Consider the following 18,749-nt stretch of genomic DNA (forward strand, 5'->3'; position numbering starts at 1 on the left):
CCTTTGAATGGTGACGCTGAAGGAAGGACTGGTATATGGTCGTCTGTTTTCTGTGGAATCAATTTCTCTTGTTAAGAAGGTACATGTAATACCCTTTTCAAAAAGCACCTGGCGCGATCACTGGTATGAGGAGTGTAAGTACTTTTGTGTAGAATGTCTGTGAAAGGCTGGTGTCCGATCGTGGCGTCAAATGAATAGGACAAGGAGGTTCTTTATACTCGCCTTTCATTTCTATCTAGCAACTGCACATGCTGAAGAATGAATTGACTAGATTGCGAAAAAACTGCATTTCAGGTGGGATTTCGGGAGAATTTTGGCGGTAAAATATCAATTTCAGTTTCTTTTTTGTTTTTGTGAGTTCTTTTTTACGTTATGAAAAACTTTGTTGATGTGAAATGATTCATTGATTAAGTCAGATGTCTGGATGTTTTGTTACTCAGTTGTTAATGTGGTTGGATAAAGTTTTAGGGTTCTGAATAAAGTGAATGCGATGATTAAAGTGAAGAAGGAGTGTGAGTGGGTTTCGAGTGAAGACTTCACAAAATCTGGCCACAAAGAATCTAGCTGTTGCAATACCTTTTTTTTAACAAAAATGTAATTCTTTTTTGTGGAGTTTTTTTATTTTAAATTTTTATTTTATTTTTTTTTTTTACATGTATAGGCTTTACATTACAGGACAGGACATAGACAAGGGGTCAAATTTATAACAGAGAACACACGTGGACAATTACAACACAAAGGGGGGGGGGGGGCGGGCGGAAGGGGAGGGGGGGGGGTAGTCATGGCTTGGTGGTCGCAGTATCCAGAATATGTAAAGGAAACAGAACCTAAGGGTTACATCAAAACATACATATACAACGCAATACCTGTAAGAGGGGTATGTCGCAGATTGTTGCAACATCCGCTGCCGCAGCGTATTGCACAATTAGCCTGCCGTGACAAAAACCATACGACAAGTTGACCGAAAGCTGACCTGGGTGGGAGATGTTGGAGGTGCGTGGCGGGGTGGATCCAGGTGTCCACACACAGTCAGGGTCTCCCAGCTCTTGGCCGTTGGTCAGTCCGTCCTCGTCACTGTCCAGTCGGCACAGGGCTGCCGTCCACTACACACACACACACACACACACACACACACACACAGACACACACACACATGCAGACACACACGCACACACTCACACTCACACACACACACACACACACACACACACACACACACACACACAAACACACACACACGCACGCACGCACACACACACACACATACAGTAAAGCAAAATGAGCGTTTTGACTCAATAGTTTTGCCTTTCGAAAGCGCTTGAATACAAATATTGACATGCACAGGTTCACATAGAAAGAGACACCATTCATGGTCGCGGGACAAATGATGAGTTCGTATAAAACATTTTAGCACATCTTTTGAATTATTGACCAAAATAAAAACGGATACAAAAAATTGCTCCTTCATTTAAACATTTGGTGGTATCCTGGATTAAAAATGGCTGAATAATGTTATGATGAAAAACTGAACACTTTACCTGTGATGGTGTGGTTTCTAAACCAATTGGCCAAAACTGTGTGAGTATTTTTGTTTTCATTCTTTTCGTGCAAAGTGTTTCACCCAAAAACATGTCTGAGAGAGGAGCAAACATGTTTCAATTGCATGGTCTACTGCATATCGTTTGTTCTTATACCACAACAAGCTTCAGTAATATCAAACATTTTTTTTCCCATGGGATCGGGGAAAAAGTTGAATCAATTAAAAAAAAGTGTCAATCGTTAAAGATAAATATATATATGAAAATCTACGTGCTTCAGAATGTAGCATTGATGGTAGTTACAGGCGACGAGAGCAACAAATCACCGCAACACAAAACCAAAAATAAAGATAAAGAAAGAAAGAAAGAAAGAAAGAAAGAACAAAAGAACAAAAGGAAAGACACAGAGTCAGAAATAGAGGAGATACAGACAGACAGACAGACAGACACACAGACAGACACACAGACACACACATACACACACACACACACACACACACACACACACACACACACACACACACACACAGACAACCAGACAACCAAACTCACAGAGTCACAGACAGATAAATGCACAGACAAACAAACACACACAGAGACAATCAAACAGACAGACAAACTGAACCACGGTGAGAAAAACAAACAGAAAAACCGACAGAGATAAAACAGCGTGCAAACCTTGTGACCATTTTTGGCGAAGTCTTCCCCAAAAGGGTTTCTGGCGCCGCCACCCGCGACCTGCCTGTGACCCACCCCGTGCCAGATGAAGTTGGGTTTACACGGGTGTGGCACGTGATCCCCGTTAGGGATCTCCGGCTTGTACATGCTGTAACCCAGGATCTCCGGCACACATAGTGCTGCTATCAATAATGCCCTGGGGAAGAAGAAAAACACATGTTCGTAAAATGCTCGAATGACTCACCTGGGTTCTGATTCTTGTCACCATGGGTTATTCTCCAGAGCTGTGTACCATTTTGTGACATGCCTTTTAAGTAATAATTACCCCAATACTCCTCCTCCTCCTCTCCTCCTGCGTTCGTGGGCTGAAACTCCCACATACACTCGTGTTTTTGCACGAGTGGAATTTTACGTGTATGACCGTTTTTACCCCGCCATTTAGGCAGCCACACGCCGCTTTCGGAGGAAGCATGCTGCGTATTTTCGTATTTCTGTTCCGTGCGCACTTGGTCTTGTGCTTGCGTGTACACACGAAGGGGGATAAGCCACCAGCAGGTCTGCACATAAGTTGACCTGGGAGATCGGAAACATTTCCACACTTAACTTGCCCGCCAGGCGGCCGCGGCCGGGATTCGAACCCTCGACCTTCCGATTAACAATAACAATAACAGCACTTTATTGTCCATTAAAATATTACATAAAAATGGAAATTTTTCTTCGGCACACCCTGCCTGCCTGTAAACGATTATAACAACAATTGTATAGGACGACACACATAAACATAAAACATAAAACATAGGTTCACAATCACAAGCACACATCATATTTCCAATAACACTAACCTAAAGTGCTGTCCTTGTCATCGTAAAATTTAGTAATTTTACAGATAATATCTAATAAGGCCACACAAAAAAATTGTCTGTTTCTGGTCACCCGACCGACCCTAAATTTCGGCGCCGACCCTAAACTTTTTTTTCCAAACTCAAATTTTTTTTGTTTTTTTTGTGGTAAAGGACAGGGTGAGAAAATGAACAACAAAAACGTGTGAAAACGAAAGTCCGCTGACGATTTGTAAATGTGTTGAGTGTCTTGTCTCTATGTATAGTGAATCCAGTCTCTTTGCGCGATTTTTAGTTAGTTTTATTGGTCTACATTTGGGGTAAAAAAAAAAATTTAAAAAAAATTAAAAAAAAATAAAAAAAAATCCCTACCTACCGACCCTATTTTTTTTAGCCATATGTTACCAGAAACAGACAATTTTTTTTTGGCCTAAGGTAAAAAAACGTCTTCAAGACTATCACAATCAAATATGATATTGCACTATGTAAATTTACCCTCTCATATCACAGGAGTTGGGTTTCACAGCAGAGTAATCACATTACAAATATTTCACACACACCTTCACACATTGGTTTTTTTTTCCCCAGACGACCAGCCTCTACGTGATGCGAGAAGAATTTAAAATGGTGACTGTAGAAGGCATGAATGACTTTTTAAACTGGTTTTTGCGTGCCAAAGGGACCTTATAACGTTTACCTGAAGGGAGAATTTTGAAACAAGGGTTGAGAGGATGGATCGGATCACGGACAATTTTAAGAGCTTTCCGCTTAATGGCAGCTTCGTAGAGACTGGTCAGCTGTCGTTGGGGTTGCCCTACAAGCTTGCTAGCCGTCGCAACAATGCGGTGGAGTTTAGCTTTGTTTTTAACATTTGTGGTACCATACCATGTCACAGTGTTAAAAGTCAGTATGCTTTCAATCAAACTGCGATACACAAGTTCCATAACACTTTGATTGACATTAAAATATTTAAGCTTCCTGAGAAGAAAAAGTCGCTGCTGAGCTTTCTTATAAACAGCATGAACACGATCACTAAAAGTCAGCTTATTGTCAATTGAAACCCCAAGATATTTGAAGGTTTCCACAAGTTCAACTTCCTTGTCGCTTATTCTCACTCTTTGGGGACCACAATTATCACTCTTTCCTACAAAAATCATTTCTTTTGTTTTGCCTACATTCAACTGCAAGAAACTGGAGAGGCCGACGTCTTACCACCACGCCACAGCGCCCACCCCAATACTTTTGATGGTGTGAAGTTCAAAGACGGCCCTGACAAGGTTTTGAAACCAACTCTCCAACTTTGTAAGTGTCCGCAGTTGAAAAACTACCATCTATTCAATCAAAATGAATCAAACTTTTTGAACGTATACGGATCAGTAAAAGTTAATGATCTACAAATTCCCTGCAATCTAATCTTAAATTTGTTCGGAGGTGTGGCCCGAAGACGGCCAAGACAAGGCTTTGACAGTACCTTGGAATCCATTAAACTTTGTGTCTGCGTTATAAAATATAATGAAAAATCTACAGTGTAGAGGACATGTCAACATGCGTTGTATCGGATTTGATATGCTACATAAAGTTCTGTTTTATCAATCTACTCATCATATTGCATCGATATGACTGCATTAACCTTCACAAAGAAAGAACAAGCTGCAACAGATGGCTGAAGGGGCATTTTCAGCCCTCGCAACTTACCAAGACGACATGCTTGCAGATCAGACTGGCGCAGAATGACGAGAGTACCAGGAGACAGCCAAATATCAACGCGAGGGTACTGAGTCATGCTGTATTAATACAACGTCCCGGGTGTACTCAGAGTCTAGTGACCACAGGCACTTGACACGGGGTGGGTGGGGCCTGTGGCTGGGGTGTGCTCCAGGGCCGGACTAGGCGAAGAGGAGGGGGGGGGGGTTGCCAGTGGTGGCCCAGGGGGATGTCCCCCCTGGCGGCAGAGGCGGATCAGTTCATTTTATGGGTGGTTTTTTTCAAAAGTAGATTGTGAAGATATGGGTGTGAAGGCGCGAAGCGCCGAGCCGACGGCGCGAAGCGCCTAGCTTGCTAGGGGGGTCCGGGGGCATGCCCCCCCGGAAAATTTTGAAAAAAAGGATGCAAAATGGTGCAATCTGGTGCATTCTGAGGATGATCATTACCAGTTTCAGGCAGCAGATTTTGTCATTGATTAATACCCCAAAAATTGAAACTCAATGTAAAATAAAGAAATGCATACCTCATTCAATATTTTTATCTTTTGGCTGGGGGGGGGGGGGGGGGGGGGTCCGGAAACCCTAGAACCCCCCCTCGTTGTGGGGGTCAGGGGGCGACGCCCCCTGAAGCTGATGAGTAGGTCATATTCTGAGATAGGAAAATGGTCGCTCCTTGCATGAAACGGCATAAAATAAGCAATAATAAAAAAAAATTAAATAAGTAAGGTACATGTTTAGGCTAGGGGGGGGGGGGTTGCGCAACCCCCATAACCCCCCCCGGTAGTCCGGCCCTGTGCTCTTCTGCTTGCATGCTACTACAGAATGTGTAGACAAGAGTACAGCTTCCCCCACCCCCACCACCAGACAACCCAACTTCATGTGCCTGTGCGAGTGATCCTCCATTCCAACCCTTTTTTGGCGATCGCGTTAAGGACATCGCCTTTAAAGGGTGTTTACGGCGCTACATGCAGTAAGAACTGATGCTTGGAGACCTATGACAAATAAATTTGTCATCATTTTCACGAGTTTTCATTCACAAGCACCTGGGAAATAAATTTCATGTTCCCCATGCAATAAATCCCCGGTTACCATAGTTTCAGGAAGCAGGTTATACATGGATAATCAAAAGCAAACCCAATAAAAATGCTCGGGGATTCTTCGGATCTTTTCATTGGCGTTTCCCCCGACCTAAACAGACGACACTGCTTTGCAAAGTTCCAAAAACGAACTGGCAAACTGGCAAAAGTAAACAAAAAACAAATCTACTTCATGAAAGGTCATACATTCACCACAAACAAATGAAACCTAGCGATATGTTTTGTCTTCTTACAAAGTCATGGAGTGCGTGTATGTGTGTTTCCATACACAGACGTTCGGAGAAACACGAACGTCAAGTTCAAATCAAACCAATTGACCCCTGACCCACACATTTTGACACGTGCACAAGACGTTGTATCAATAAACGAAGCGCAAATAAGAAATAATAATAAAAGCAAAGAACATAGCAACAAGATATATGCAAACATCTAACAAAGCCGAGCAAGCAGACTGACAGGTCTAATGAAAAACAAAGAGGCAATGAGTCGGAAACAAGATCGCGATTCTTTCCTTCGCTGCACGACGCAAATCTTCTGTGACCTTTGACCCAACGAATACGAATACGAATACGAATACTTTATTATCTCATACAGAGAAATTTCAGTGTGGTGCACATTAAAAGACAAAACAAATAATAAGACAACAGATAAAAATACCATACGAAGCATACTACACTCGCGCACGCATATGTACACTAACAGGGATAACGTAGCTTCCACATTCGATCACTAAGCTTAATATTTACAACTGAAAACCGAGGGGGTGGAATACTGAGAGGAACATACAGAACTGTGCATCCTCAAACCTGACATATTTATCTCAACATTTTATGAACTCAAAACACAGAAAGTTGCTTTCACACGCCAGCTTTGATTGCAACAACGTGCTGGGGCCCCAAACCATGAGTTATCAAAACGGAACTCGTGTTTTAAAGCATGGCTCCCTGTGTTGATTTGGCACTTATTTTCTCACTACCAAAATGATGACAAAAACGATGTTTGGTGGTTTGTTGTCAGACCAGCTTTTTTGGCGGTCCGCGGGGGGCATATCGGCCTTGGTCAATAAATATGAAACAAAAGACGATATGCTCCCCCTCGGACCGACAAAAAAGCTGGTCTGTCAACAACCCATCAACAAACATCTTATAATAGTTACATGGAGAACAAAAAATTGATTGTCTCTGACACATGCGGTCGTTGCTGATATTTTAAACTGAGAAATGTAACAAAACTGATGAATCGGTCCCGAATAGCCCAAAAGGTTGAATGTACTTGAACAACCAACAACCAACCAACTTGTTAATGTCACTGAGATCAACAAGCTCCAGCAATTAACCCCGGGGGCTCGGTAGCTCAGGTGGTAGAGCACTGGACTTATGATCCCAGGGTCGCAGGTTCGAATTCGGGCCGGGACGGACACGGGTCAACTGTATGTGTAGACTCAGAGACGGTATCCATGTTCCACCCCTGTGTCACCAATGTGGCACGTAAAAGATCTCGGTCATTCTGCCATAAGTGCAGGTGGCTAATTACACCTAAACACGCACACACCTGGGTAGCGCGACTCTGTTGCTGCTAGCTTTCCACTGGGAGGAAGCGACCCGAATTTCCCAGCGATGGGATAATAAAATAATGAAAATGAAAAATGAAATGAAAGAATGAGTGACAAATCAGTAATGGCGTATTTAATCTTTATTTTGCTTTATTGTAGTAGAATAATGCCCACCCAAAATGACAAAATTTCCCTAGTGTCTCTGTACACGGCTGCACACGTCTTATGACTTGTGTCTAATGTCTTATCGCAATCTCTGTGTTTGGCCCATCTGTCCTTATGGTCGATCTGTCCATACAATCAGGTATCTTGGAGGCTGAAACGGTGAGAAGTAAAAGCAATGCCGTGGTAAACAAGAAAAGAAAATGCTTTATACGAATCTCCTTCGCCATTTCCATTACAGTGGAACCCTCCCCCCCCCCCCCCCCCCACCCTACCCCTACCCCCACCCCGATGAGAAGACTCCCTCGAGTTTTAAGACCCTGTCTTTCAGAATGTGTGTTCATCATCTCTGTAAATTGTAAAGATATTTTCAAGCAAACACGTTCATGCTATGACCTTAGAATTTGACAAAAAGCAGCCACATTTGTGTCATGTCTGAAGATCAGAATTTTAGAATTTCAATATCAAATATCCCGAAGTAAAGTTTTCATTTTCCCCTACCAAAATGTCAAACAGAGCCTTTAAACCCGAAAAAGTTGAGGTACAAATCAAGCACAAGCCTGCCAAGGACATGCATATCAGCCCTCTTCTCTCATAGTGATCCCTCTCTCACCTCCTCTCGTCTTCACGCTATGTTTGCATCTAGTGAGTCAAATTTCATCTCGTGAACTTTCCTTTGGCCTCAACAAATATTTGCGAAATTTCTGATTTGAGGCACACTGCTTTTCCCTTCACCGTGGTTCCTTGGTCATGGACGACCCAGAGCCTCACAAAAGTGTCTGTATTTTTGAAACTTTTGGGAGTTGTATCTCTGAAACTCTGGAGTTTTTGATTAATTCTGCATGTAATCCTCAAACACGTTTAGGACCCTCCCATCGACCATGTTCTGAAGGATTATCTTTGTAAAACAAAGGAATGAACAATAACGAAATTTAAACTGGGCTGTCTGGATGACGTGGGTCGTGGGCGACCCATATGAATTAAAGAAGGATTTTACGATGTTTATCCCTATTCGGATGGCGTGGGTTGTGTACGACCCATACTCTGCAAAGAGGCGGTAAAGAGGGTATCCCTATTCGGATAGCGTGGGTCGTGTACGACCCGTACTTTTTACGTTGAATCCTTCTTTAAAGGTGCACGTTAAAGTGATAATGTCTAACAAGAAAACTGTCTCTCATCGCCGCAAGAGCTTTACAGGTCTTAGAATCAGTGTTAGAGCGTTCTATTTTTCAAATGTGAATGCTGTGTTTGGTAGTAATTTCAGACCGTGATATTCTTCAACGGTCTGTGTGTCTGTTTATATAATGCGAAGAGTTTTAGCCCTGTATGGCACGGAATGTGCATGCGTTTGCTAGAATGTGGGTTTGACTTCCTCAATCCAACGGTCTTAATCTGCTTTGACGAATGGGTATCTATGAGGACTAAATAAAATATGATGACGAACGGAATCTGGCTCATGACACAGGATAGCTGGGCGAAGAAAACCGCTCGCTGATTAAAATTCATTGAATTATTTGGCATAGTTTCGTAGCAGTTTTGAGCAAATCATTGCTGGTGTTTCTACATTACAGTACATCGAATGTCCCTTGAATTTTCCAAGGTCCAAATCGTCAAACAACTTTCCAAACTGGCGCCTTCGGTACACTATCTGTAAGGGTACAGATATACTCTTAATCATATTTACTTTGATAAATCGGTTAATTATGAGTGCGAGACGCACTTGCTGTAGAAAGGTAGTCAAAAGAATGCAAACCGGAACGTATACAGAGAATACTACATCGATATTAAAATGCGAGCTTGTTTTAACAATATTTGTTTCCATATACATAAAGCCTATTAACTTACCTATACCGTACAACTACCTCCATTATAAATCCTAACTTTCTCAGGTTTTGGGAGATCGCAAAACAGAGGTGTATCTGTTCATCTATTTCAAGGTGTCTGGTTTTGGTCTGGTCTGTCTGTTGGGCCATTTTTCTGTTCATTCTTTTCTTTCTTAAAATCTCAAACAAGCAAAGATTCGGATCATAGTGATGACATTGTGCAAAATATCGGACTTCTTTTGCATGAATATGTGACCATATTATTTCCATGTGTGTGTGTGTGTTTGAAAGTGTGTGTGTGTGTGTGTGTGTGTGTGTGTGTGTGTGTGTGTGTGTGTGTGTGTGTGTGTGTGTGTGTGTGTTTATTTGGTTTTAATTTTTGCATGAGTGTGTTTTTCTGTGTTTGTTATGTGTGTATAGGGGGGCGATGTCGGTTTCTTTTCACACGTGACTTAACTGTATTTCGTATAAAAGTTGAAACCTTTCTCAAAGGTAGAAGACTTTTTGTCAGCCAAGACAAGACTTTATGGGTACAGGGTACGGTATGGGTTCAGGGTGCACCCAAAACTTACACTTTTTACAAAGCAAACCAGTTTTGTTCTGTCTGACTATTACCTTCGCTTTGTAAGTCAGAGACATGGAACTTATAACAATAACTTTTGGTAAGGGGTAGGCACGCGCGCACACACACACACACACACACACACACACACACACACACACACACACACACACACACACACACACACACACACACTCAAACACACAATCACATCCCCCCACACACACACAATCACACACAGACACACACCCATATATACACAGACACACACGCTCACACACACACCTACCCACACACACACAGAGACACACACAGACACAGACACTGACACACACACACACACAGACAGCCAGCCAGACAGACAGACAGACACACGCCACACACACACACACACACACACACACACTAACACACACACCAAACGCAGCGAAACACACATGCACATCCCAAACTCAGCAAAACACACACATACACACACACACACACACACACACACGGTAATAATATGGCGACACATTTATGCAAAAGAAGTCAGACACATAGCACAATTTCATCACTTGTATCCGAATCTTTGTTTGTTTGAGCTTTTGCGAAATAAAGGAATGAAGAGACAATTGGCCTAATTAACAGACAAGAACAAAACCAGACACCTTGAAATAGATGAACTGATATATGGACTGGGTGGCCGAGTGGTAACGCACTTGCGCTCGGAAGCGAGAGGTTGCGAGTTCGACCCTGGGTCAGGGCGTTAGCAATTTGCTCCCCCCTCTCCTAACCTAGGTGGTGGGTTCAAGTGCTAGTCTTTCGGATGAAACGAAAAACCGAGGTCCCTTCGTGTACACTACATTGGGGTGTGCACGTTAAAGATCCCACGATTGACAAAAGGGTCTTTCCTGGCAAAATTGTATAGGCATAGATAAAAATGTCCACCAAAATACCCGTGTGACTTGGAATAATAGGCCGTGAAAAGTAGGATATGCGCCGAAATGGCTGCGATCTGCTGGCCGATGTGAATGCGTGATGTATTGTGTAAAAAAAATTCCATCTCACACGGCATAAATAAATCCCTGCGCCTTGAATATGTGCGCGATATAAATTGCATTAAAAAAATTTAAAAAAAAAGGAATACTGTACTCACCAATACAAGAACGAGACAAGACGGTACGAATTTTCGCTTATGGACGCTTCATCAGGAAAAACAAGAACACAAAAGACAACAAAAAGCAGACGCAACACGGAACGAACAAGGTTTGAAAGAAAATGGAGGGGAAACACGCAAAAACGGGAAGGAACTCTAGGAACGGAAATGAATGAAAGGGGAGAGAAGTGGTTGGATGATGTCATGGGCACAGGCATACTAGACTAGAAGTGATACACACTCATAAAAGGGGGGGGGGGGGGGGTGGTGGACAGAGGGGAAAAAAAAAGGGGGGGGAGGGGAGGGGGGAAACAAACGTACGCACGCACACGCACACATACACACACACACACAACCAAACACATGAAAACACACATAAACACACACACACACACACACACACATTCACACACAAACACACACATACACGTACCGTAAATCCACAGTATGTTTGGGGAATGCAAGTACATCACATTTTCGCATTCAAACCGTAAGGTGTGGATGTGCTCAGGGATAATATGAAATCGGACTCTACTTGTTTTCTGTCTGTGGAGGTGCTGTACATTTGCCAGACACCTTTCAGCAGCAACCACACCTCCCTGGATGCACGTGTGAAAGGTGTCTGGCAAATGTACAGCACCTCCACAGACAGAAAACAAGTAGAGTTTGATTTCATATTATCCCTGGGCACATCCACACCTGACGGTTTGAATGCGAAAATGTGATGTACTTGTATTCCCAAAACATACTGTGGATTTACGGTACGTGTGTTTGTGTGTGAATGTGTGTGTGTGTTTATGTGTGTATTCATGTGTTTGGTTGTGTGTGTGTGTGTATGTGTGCGTGTGCGTGCGTACGTTTGTTTCCCCCCTCCCCCCCTTTTTTAATTTTTTTAAAAATTTTTATTTTATTTTTTTCCCTCTGTCCCCACCCCCCCCCCCCCCCCCCCCCCCTTTTATGAATGTGTATCACTTTTAGTCTAGTATGCCTGTGCCCATGACATCATCCAACCACTTCTCTCCCCTTTCATTCATTTCCGTCCCTAGAGTTCCTTCCCTTTTGTGCGTGTCTCTCCTCCATTTTCTTTCAAACCTTGTTCGTTCCGTGTTGCGTCTGCTTTTTGTTGTCTTTTGTGTTCTTGTTTTTCCTGATGAAGCTTCCATAAGCGAAAATTCGTACCGTCTTGTCTCGTTCTTGTATTGGTGAGTACAGTATTCCTTTGTTTTTTAACTTTGTTCATCTTACCACAGTCACTTCGTTGTTTAGATTTTTAAAAGAAATTAAAAAAATAAAAAATCCCTGCGCTTTGAACTGTACCCACGGAATACGCGCGATATAAGCCTCATATTGATTGATTGATTGATTGATACAGTACAGTGAAACCTCTGTTTTGCGATCTCCTCAAAATCTTGGAAAGTTATTTTATTGTATGTAGGTAGTGTTAGGTGGAGAGGTACGTTTATAGGCTTTATGAAGAAAAACATCTTCTTAAACAAGCTCGCATTTCGAATTCAATATCGAAAAACAACCTCGTGTGAACCCTGTATCTGAAAGCAAGCTATGAAGAAACAAATCTTGTTGAACAAGCTCGCTTTGTTTTTTTTGTTGTTTTTTTCGTACACAAGATCTACTTTAAACAACTTTTCTATAACGCAGTTCCCTCTCAAAAATGCAATAAATGTCCTCGCATTTAATATCGGAAAAACACCCGTCGTGTAAACCTTGTATCTCACAGCAAGCTATGTAGTATTCTCTGTATAATTACACCCCCGGTATAGGGGTGTGTATAGGATTCGGTCGATGAGCTTGTTTGTTTGTTTGTCTGTTTGTTTGTGTGTTTGTGTTCGCATATAGATCTCAAGACTGAACGGACCGATCGTCACCAAACTTGGTGAACAGGTTCTATACATTCCTGAGACGGTCCTTACAAAAATTGGGACCAGTCAAACACACGGTTAGGGAGTTATTGGTGGATTAAGATTCTACAAGGACTTATAGAGGGACATATTAATGGTCAAAGGGAAATAACCTTCTCAGTTGGTGGCAGTGAGAATGGTTATTTCCCTTTGACCAACGGGGGTGTTTTTCCTACCTCGGAGGAATTTCTTGTTTTGTTCCGGTTTGCATTCCTTCGACTACCTTTCTGCACCAAGTAAAAGAGTAGGGTGTGCCTTGCACTCATAACCAACCGATCTATCAAAGTAAATATCATTTAAAGTATACCTGTACCCTTCAAAAACGTTGTGCCTCAAATCAGAAATTTCGCAATTATTTGTTGACAGAACTGAGCAACGGAGGCCAAGGGAACGTTGACAAGATGAAATACGGCCACAGGCAAACACGGTGTGAAGAAGAGGTGGGAGTGGGGGGTGAGAGAGAGGATCATTATAAAGAAAAAGAGTTCATATGCATGTCCTTAGAAGGCGTGTGTTTGATTGTACCTCAACGTTTTGGAGTTTAAAGGCTCTGTTTTACATTTTTGAGGAATAGAAGACTTTCCTTTAGGGAGATTTAATATTAGAATTCTAAAATTCAGGTCGATGAAAAGCAAACCAGCGCAGGGAAAACATGAATGTGTGTTATCACCGCCACCACCACCACCACCAAAAACGCCAGCAACAATTACCCTAGAGACAACAACAACAACAATAACAACAACAACAACAACAACGACAACAACAACAACAACAACAACAACAACAACAACAACAACAACAACAACAACAACAACAACAACAACAACAACAGGACTTTTCTGCTGTGCAACCTGAACTTTGAATAATGTATACATGTCAGATAGAACTTTCTGATCGGTGTGTAATGTTTTGTTTGAATGGTTAGCTTTTGTTTCTCACAATCACCATTTCAGTCTCTGAGACAGGTGATAATAAGGTGTGGACAGACGGACTAAGGATAGAGATTGCCATAACACAGTGTGTCAACTGCTTCCGTTCATACACCGGATGTTTCCGTTCGTACGCAGGATGTTTCCGTTCATACAGCCTCATTTCCGGCACTTGCTTGTGGAAAAAAAACGTGGCAGTAATTCGTGTTGGCTGCGCACTTTTGTGATATTGCAAAAATTAGGTAGCTAATTGGTTGGGCTATGTGTACGATAAATACCAAGGTGCTAGTAATCCTCATGATAACACACGCGGGCCAAACATTTTCTTGTTTTTCTCGCTCTGTTATCAAATCTGACCCCTGATTTGCACATGCTCACCAAAACCACTGCCTGTTACGACATTTTTCACTAAATTATAAGCTTCCGAACTGAATTGCAATCCCATAGTCCGGGCTTTATCGAAGATTGATTGATTAAAAGTTCAGTCAATTTGATCAAAAAATGAGGCCGCCTCAATTTTCACAAAAAGCCGTCATCAAAGACATTTTATCGACAATGAGAAAAAAAAACGTCTGGGGATATCATACCCAGGAACTTTAATGTGAAGTTTCATGCAGATCAGTCCAGTAGTTTTCTCTGAATCGCTCTACATATACACATAGACACTCACACATACACCACACCCTCGTCTCGTAAAAAGTAACTCGTGTAAATCTGGTACGACACAGTAAGCCATGTATTATTCTCTATTTAGTTACGGTTAGAAAAACACAGGCATTTTCAGTTCAAATTCTCATACCACGACTGAATATGAAAGATGAAGTAAAATGCATAGGCTTAGGTAAGTGAATAGGCGGTGTGATCGAATACGAATAAGTATATCAAAGATGCAACTGACACTTAATTTCTCTCTCCTTTCCACGATACAACAAACACATCTACCAACCAGCCTTCCTTTGAAATTGCACACCCACACACACACAAACACACACACACTGATGCACGCACGCGCACACGCTCACAGACAGACACACACACACACACACACACACACACACACACACACACACACACACACACACAAGAGAGAGAACATGGGCGGCAAGTCCGTATATTATCAACCGGGAAGGCGAACATTTATCTCCGGGGATTAATATACTGTTGCCCATATACTCATGTATAAAGTGTCACGGAGAGAGAGAGAGAGAGAGAGAGAGAGAGAGAGAGAGAGAGAGAGAGAGAGAGAGAGAGAGAGAGAGAGACTCAGACTCAGACTCAGAACTTTATTACAAAAGGATAAAGGTTTTAGGCAAAGCCTATTCTTCCAACCTGTCCTTTATACAACACGTAAAGACGGACGCACATACAAAATATAGATTGAATCATATAAAATACAGAAATACATTGTATGGAATGCAACACAATGTGCACAGAGAGAGAGAGAGAGAGAGAGAGAGAGAGAGAGAGAGAGAGAGAGAGAGAGAGAGAGAGAGAGAGAGAGAGAGAGAGAGAGAGAGAGAACGAACGAACGAACGAACACAATTTATGTAAGAAGGATAAAAGTTTAAGGCACATTGCCTTGTCTAACAACCTTTCCTTAAAACAAATACTCAACATATATAATTCACTTAAAGGCACAGTAAGCCTCCCGTAAACCATTACAGATACTGTCAGGCTTTTACACACAGTACAAACACCCTTCCATTTGAACGCTCACCAAACGGGAACATCCTAGGTGCCCTCCGTAAAGAGCGAGCAATTTTCAAAGAATTTATTTTTGCGTGGTTTATCTTACCCCTGAGCCATCGTGAACCTGTGTGATCAAGTTTCCCTTTTTCACAATGTAGTCGTCAGTTAGTAATTTGAATGCGACTCGCTGTGAGCTTATCTGCAATAGCACGTTATTATGTACCTCTGACTATGCACGAAACAAACGGCTGTGGTTCACAAGAACTCTAGCGATGGCTTTTGACTGTTCAGAGGAACTGGCGATAGGTATAAACCGTCGTCTGCTACGAGAACCACGACCTTGCGTGACCCTGCTTCCGGGCTTTTCTTTTTTCAAACTATCAAAACTTGGATTTGTACTGATCTTGTCTTGTTGAAAAAGAATTCTTTTATGATTTAAGAATGTTTGTGTAACAAGCTGTCAATTTATTATTTAGATTTTAAAAGTTAGGTCTAGCGCCAAAACGCACCACGGTCCGATTGTCTCTGACACAATCCGCAAAATTAATTCTTTGAAAATTGCACGCTATTTACGTAGGGCACCTAGGATGTTCCCGTTCGGTGAGCGTTCAAAAGGAAGGGTGTTTGTACTGTGTGTAAAAGCATGACAGTATCTGTGATAGTTTACGGGAGGCTTACTGTGCCTTTACTTTATTTATTTATTAAGGATATTTCTATCGCGCATAACTAAAAGCACTATGCGCTTTACAATATCACTAGGTATAAGCACACGCAGACATACTCTGATTAAATAGAACTTAGTTTAGCAAGACATACTAAGAACACTAAACATTTGAGTTCATACAAAAATAGAGAATTAAATTAAATACTGGACAAACGATTAAAATAAGCTTAAGGCCTACACCAACTGCAATGGGCTATTTCAAATACAAAAGTTTAGTTAACTATAAAAGGCAGTGCATAAAACTCCATAATCCTAAGAGGGTCGAACAAATAAGAAACATAAGACTATTTTACTATAATTACTTCGTAAACAAACCCAAAAAACATGGAATACAAAGCTGTAATTGTTAACAACAAATTTAAAAAGATTGTCATGCCATATTGCACAACACATTTTGACACACGAACACACACGTTTTTGTGTGTCATTGTCACCCTGCATCTTGGTGTGAGTGTTTGTTCGTTTTCAAACTGTGCATATAATTATCACGTTTGCAAGAAAACAAGACGAAGGCGAACAGTTAAAAGAACTTAAATAACTGCTTCGTTTTTGTGTGTGAATAACATGTCATTGTCACCCTGCATCTTCGGCAATGATAAGTGTGTGTTCGTTTTCAAACTGTGCATACATATGCAAGAAAACAAGACACAGGCAAACAGCTCAAAGAACTTAGATAACTGCTTCGTTTTTGTGTGTGAAAGACAGGTCATTGTCACCCTGTTAAAGCTGAGTGTTTGTTCAATAGTAGCAAAAGGTGCAGCAGTCCGGTATGAGCGATACGTGTAATAGCAAACATGTGCTCTTCATTAGAGATGTTCAAAAGGTTTCGAAATAAATGTTTATAACACGGAAACAGTACAGTCGAAGTATAAGATGCAGAAATAAGAAACAAGTGATGAATTTCGAATGTTCAAAACAAGAGTATGTACACTGATTAAAATAAGTTTCGAGTTATTTTTATCAACAAAATGTGAACGTATAGAACCATCTTCATATATACACATTCTCTTATGCATGAAATTAATCCACCTTCATCAGCTGTGAGTATCTAAAAATAATAGGAAATAGTTCTTGTTTTGAACGCCCTGCAAAAAAAAAAAAAAAAAAAAAAAAAAACATAAATAAATTTAACAAAAAACAAGTCGCGTAAGGCGAAAATACAACGTTTAGTCAATTAGCTGTCGAACTCACAGAATGAAACTGAACGCAATGCAACGCAGCAAGACCGTATACTCGTAGCATCGTCAGTCCACCGCTCACGGCAAAGGCAGTGAAATTGACAAGAGCGGGGTAGTAGTTGCGCTGAGAAGGATAGCACGCTTTTCTGTACCTCTCTTCGTTTTAACTTTCTGAGCGTGTTTTCAATCCAAACATAGCATATCTATATGTTTTTGGAATCAGGAACCGACAAGGAATAAGATGAAAGTGTTTTTAAATTGATTTGGACAATTTAATTTTGATAATAATTTTTATATTTTTAATTTTCAGAGCTTGTTTTTAATCCAAATATAACATATTTATATGTTTTTGGAATCAGCAAATGATGGAAAATAAGATGAACGTAAATTTGGATCGTTTTATAAAACATTTTCTTTTTTTTACAATTTTCAGATTTTTAATGACCAAAGTCATTAATTAATTTTTAAGCCACCAAGCTGAAATGCAATACCGAAGTCCGGGCTTCGTCGAAGATTACTTGACCAAAATGTCAACCAATTTGGTTGAAAAATAAGGGCGTGACAGTGCCGCCTCAACTTTCACGAAAAGCCGGATATGACGTCATCAAAGACATTTATCAAAAAAATGAAAAAAACGTTCGGGGATTTCATACCCAGGAACTCTCATGTCAAATTTCATAAAGATCGGTCCAGTAGTTTAGTCTGAATCGCTCTACACACACACACAGACACACATACACCATAATTATGACCCTCGTCTCGATTCCCCCCTCTACGTTAATACATTTAGTCAAAACTTGACTAAATGTAAAAATCGGCGAGGATTTCTGGGCATGTGAACTTACCAGAACGTCGTGCTCGATGGTACGCAATGTTTGCCCCGTTGCAAATAAATCTACCTGGAACGATCGTTAAAAAAAAGACAAGTAAGACAACTTAACATCATGGAATCAAAGTGCTGTCGAAACATCCCCCAGTTTCATTCCGTTTATTCCAATGACATTCGTTATTGTTATTTCGCTCTAAACGGGCTCCTACATCTAGTAACAGATCATTGTTTTCATAATTATGAACAGATTCTATTCCCGCGGTAGATATCACAGGCACAAAATAAATTTCGACAGAAATTCAAATATTATTCCTCGATAAATCATAAAAAGTCTCTCTGTTACTGTGCAGAGACTTCATTTCTGATGGAGAACAAAAGTAAGAAGATTGAAC

The 18,749-nt window shown here is 41.2% G+C and overlaps 1 protein-coding gene across 1 annotated transcript in view; it reads right to left on the minus strand.

Annotated features, from left to right (window-relative positions):
- Positions 1-4,907, minus strand: part of LOC138966115 (peptidyl-glycine alpha-amidating monooxygenase B-like) — an 18,093-nt gene extending 13,186 nt beyond the window's left edge. Inside the window, exons 1-3 of the mRNA XM_070338247.1 lie at positions 4,751-4,907; positions 2,217-2,412; positions 974-1,103 (exon numbers count right to left, since the gene is read on the minus strand). Of these exons, the coding sequence (XP_070194348.1) occupies positions 974-1,103; positions 2,217-2,412; positions 4,751-4,761 (337 nt within the window). The 5' untranslated portion in view covers positions 4,762-4,907. The remainder of the gene's footprint in view (positions 1-973; positions 1,104-2,216; positions 2,413-4,750) is intronic.
- Positions 4,908-18,749: the final 13,842 nt, after the last annotated feature.

This window comes from Littorina saxatilis, linkage group LG1, assembly GCF_037325665.1.
Source record: "Littorina saxatilis isolate snail1 linkage group LG1, US_GU_Lsax_2.0, whole genome shotgun sequence".
In the NCBI taxonomy this organism is placed as follows: domain Eukaryota; kingdom Metazoa; phylum Mollusca; class Gastropoda; order Littorinimorpha; family Littorinidae; genus Littorina; species Littorina saxatilis.